This window comes from Azolla caroliniana, unplaced genomic scaffold, assembly GCF_043228905.1.
Source record: "Azolla caroliniana isolate FFs.n. ecotype wild unplaced genomic scaffold, voAzoCaro1.0.p SCAF_10, whole genome shotgun sequence".
Lineage (NCBI taxonomy): Eukaryota > Viridiplantae > Streptophyta > Polypodiopsida > Salviniales > Salviniaceae > Azolla > Azolla caroliniana.
In genome coordinates this window covers 21,713,273-21,715,683 of record NW_028230445.1, presented here as the reverse complement: position 1 = coordinate 21,715,683, position 2,411 = coordinate 21,713,273, and the positions used below count along the sequence as shown (strand labels likewise).

Sequence of the window (2,411 nt, the reverse complement as noted above, 5' to 3'; positions counted from 1 at the left end):
CAAGCCGGTGGACCCAAATGTACATGTAGTTTATTTTGGTCATTCTCATACCCTGGGCGTTAACATCTTGAAACTCTCCATCCATTTCTAATATTAAAGATTTGCAGAGCACCAGTCCACATGATGTACACATGTGCATGTACGTACTGTGTGGTAGGGCTTTCTACAACCTCCTAGATCCGTTATCTGCATCTTACTGGGATTGTGTTTTGATAATACTAGATGTGACTACCATAATATCAGATTCTCAAGGTTACGGTTATCAACATCTAGCTAATATAATGCTTATGCTAAACAGTAGAAGGCTTACTTAATTATAGAACTGTCAAAGCATAGTAACGTTAAGTATCAACTGCACAAGATACTCATGGTTGGACTGTTTTCTTTCCGCTGATGAAGCTGTTTAGGTTATTTTTTCCAGGGGCACATATTGATATTTCCGAAATTGCAAGGGGTGCTTGTTATATTAACCCCACTTTACATAATACCTCAGCAATCATCACATAGTTAGTATTCTAGAGTTATTAATTGCCATTATTCCATATATCATTAATGCAGTAAAAGTTAAAACCCAATAAACCGCTGTCATTTTACTAGCTTATGAAAAGTTTGCTTATTTTTTATAATGAATATCTCTTGCCATCCAAACCTCTATAGATTGGTCAAAGGGTAATAGAATTGCTTACAATGGCAACTGTATTCCATAAAGCACTCTTCATGTTACATCTTTGCAGGGTGGGTACTTGCACACTGTACATTCTGTTATCAGCCCCCCATCAGGGAGAAGAAAATTTATGTACTTGAATCCAATAATCCAATCTTGAATAATGGTAACTGCAATGTCCCAGATCATAAGAGCATATGATCACAGAAGAATGAAGACGACAAGCTAAGCTGTCAATTAATTTTATGCTATATTTATTGACCTCTTCAAATTGTTTTGAGCTGCAGAATCAATATTAAATTTCAGCATTATACCAATTGCAATGAATTGAGCTGGAGACTTGTGTATCTACTTCTTGGTCTTCTTCGAATTTTTTGAGCTGAAAATTTGATATTAATATATATTAATCGAATTGAGATGGAAATATTTGGACAAACATCATGCTGATGTACCTTTTCCCACTAATCTCATCATCGATATCTAGAAGTGGCATCTTCCAATAGTTCCATGAATTGAAATCCTCCTACAAATGAACAAAGTTTTCAATGCCTTCAATCTACATCATACAACTTTGGATATCCCGAATAACTCACATGAATATACCTGTTCGTGTGATGACAAAGGAGGAAACATGTCATCAACTAATGCATGAAGAGATGTGTATGATTTGCGATCAACACGATGGTCCACTACAACTTCACCCTGGTATCACAGAAACTCAATCAAAATATGACGATTACAATCATAATTGGAAACATATCAGAACACAAGTAGCACCTTGGGATTGATGATGAAAATCTTGCCCTTTGGAATCCCTACTTTAAGATAGCTTATCTCATCTGTTATTCTATTCCCAAAACCCGCATAGAATGGGTTTACATCTTTGGGGAATAATTCTCGAATAGCCTGATGGGACAAAACAAAAAATTAAAGAGACGATTCACTAGCCATTGAGCATATCGCGGGAAAACAGAACGGCAGTGTTGATAATACCTCTAAACACGAGATCTTGAACTCATGTGGAGCTCTCTGATGACTGAAATTTAAGTAATACAAGTTACTTAGAAGATCTCCATTGTTAAGAAAGAACGAAAAATAATCTTCCAATGAACATATAAATCAGTTGTACTAGGTATTTAGCGATATAACAATGGAGACAACTTTCTTTGTTGGTTTTTCTAATAAGCCTGCAGCTCTTTACAAAAATGAAGTAGGTAAGACTGACATCAGTTGAATATCCACGCAATGATTAAAATCTTGCACTCTCTCATCAATGATCTGAAATACAGTTGAACTTGTGTCGAGATGAATTTCCCCTGTTTGTTTAAGCCTTATTTTACTTTTAGCACGTTATTTACTTCCCCTTGTGCTTACATAAGGTTGACCAAACCAGTTGGTTCACATTTCATACATGCCACAATTGTAATCATATTTGGAATAAACAATATGCAGAAAGAACATGCTTTGGTGGAAAGATAAACATAATCAACACAGGAGACTTCTTTCTATTTATATGGATATGTCTTAACCTTCTATGGGATTATACTGAATCTAATCATTGCTTGTAGAATTATGCATAAACATCTATGTACAGGATTTGGTTGCACAATGTTAAAAACAACTTAAAGAACTTACCTTCTCGGTAAAGCGAAGGAGCAGTCCATCTGGAGAAATAAATACTGGACCTTCCGGAAGTGCTTCTCCATCCTTCAAAAAATGATTGGGGCAATCCTCATATAAATTTGGT

At 35.5% G+C, this 2,411-nt stretch overlaps 1 protein-coding gene across 1 annotated transcript; it reads right to left on the bottom strand.

Annotated features, from left to right (window-relative positions):
- Positions 1-521: 521 nt before the first annotated feature.
- Positions 522-2,370, bottom strand: LOC147859595 (phosphatidate phosphatase PAH1-like). The gene is made up of 6 exons (XM_087326319.1): positions 2,300-2,370; positions 1,658-1,700; positions 1,442-1,570; positions 1,268-1,366; positions 1,117-1,187; positions 522-1,043 (listed from the first exon to the last, which is right to left on the bottom strand). Exons 1-6 carry the CDS (start codon positions 2,368-2,370, stop codon positions 1,013-1,015), a joined length of 444 nt encoding a protein of 147 aa, XP_087182445.1. The 3' UTR covers positions 522-1,012.
- Between the last annotated feature and the right edge of the window lie 41 nt (positions 2,371-2,411).

Bases quoted from the DNA above. Each gene is read 5' to 3' on its own strand.
- LOC147859595 (XM_087326319.1), bottom strand. From the start codon at position 2,370: ATGGAGAAGCACTTCCGGAAGGTCCAGTATTTATTTCTCCAGATGGAC. The intron at 1,701-2,299 runs GTAAGTTCTTTA...CTTAAATTTCAG, and splicing joins TCCTTCGCTTTACCGAGAAG to TCATCAGAGAGCTCCACATG. The intron at 1,367-1,441 runs GTGCTACTTGTG...CTGTGATACCAG, and splicing joins TTTTCATCATCAATCCCAAG to GGTGAAGTTGTAGTGGACCA.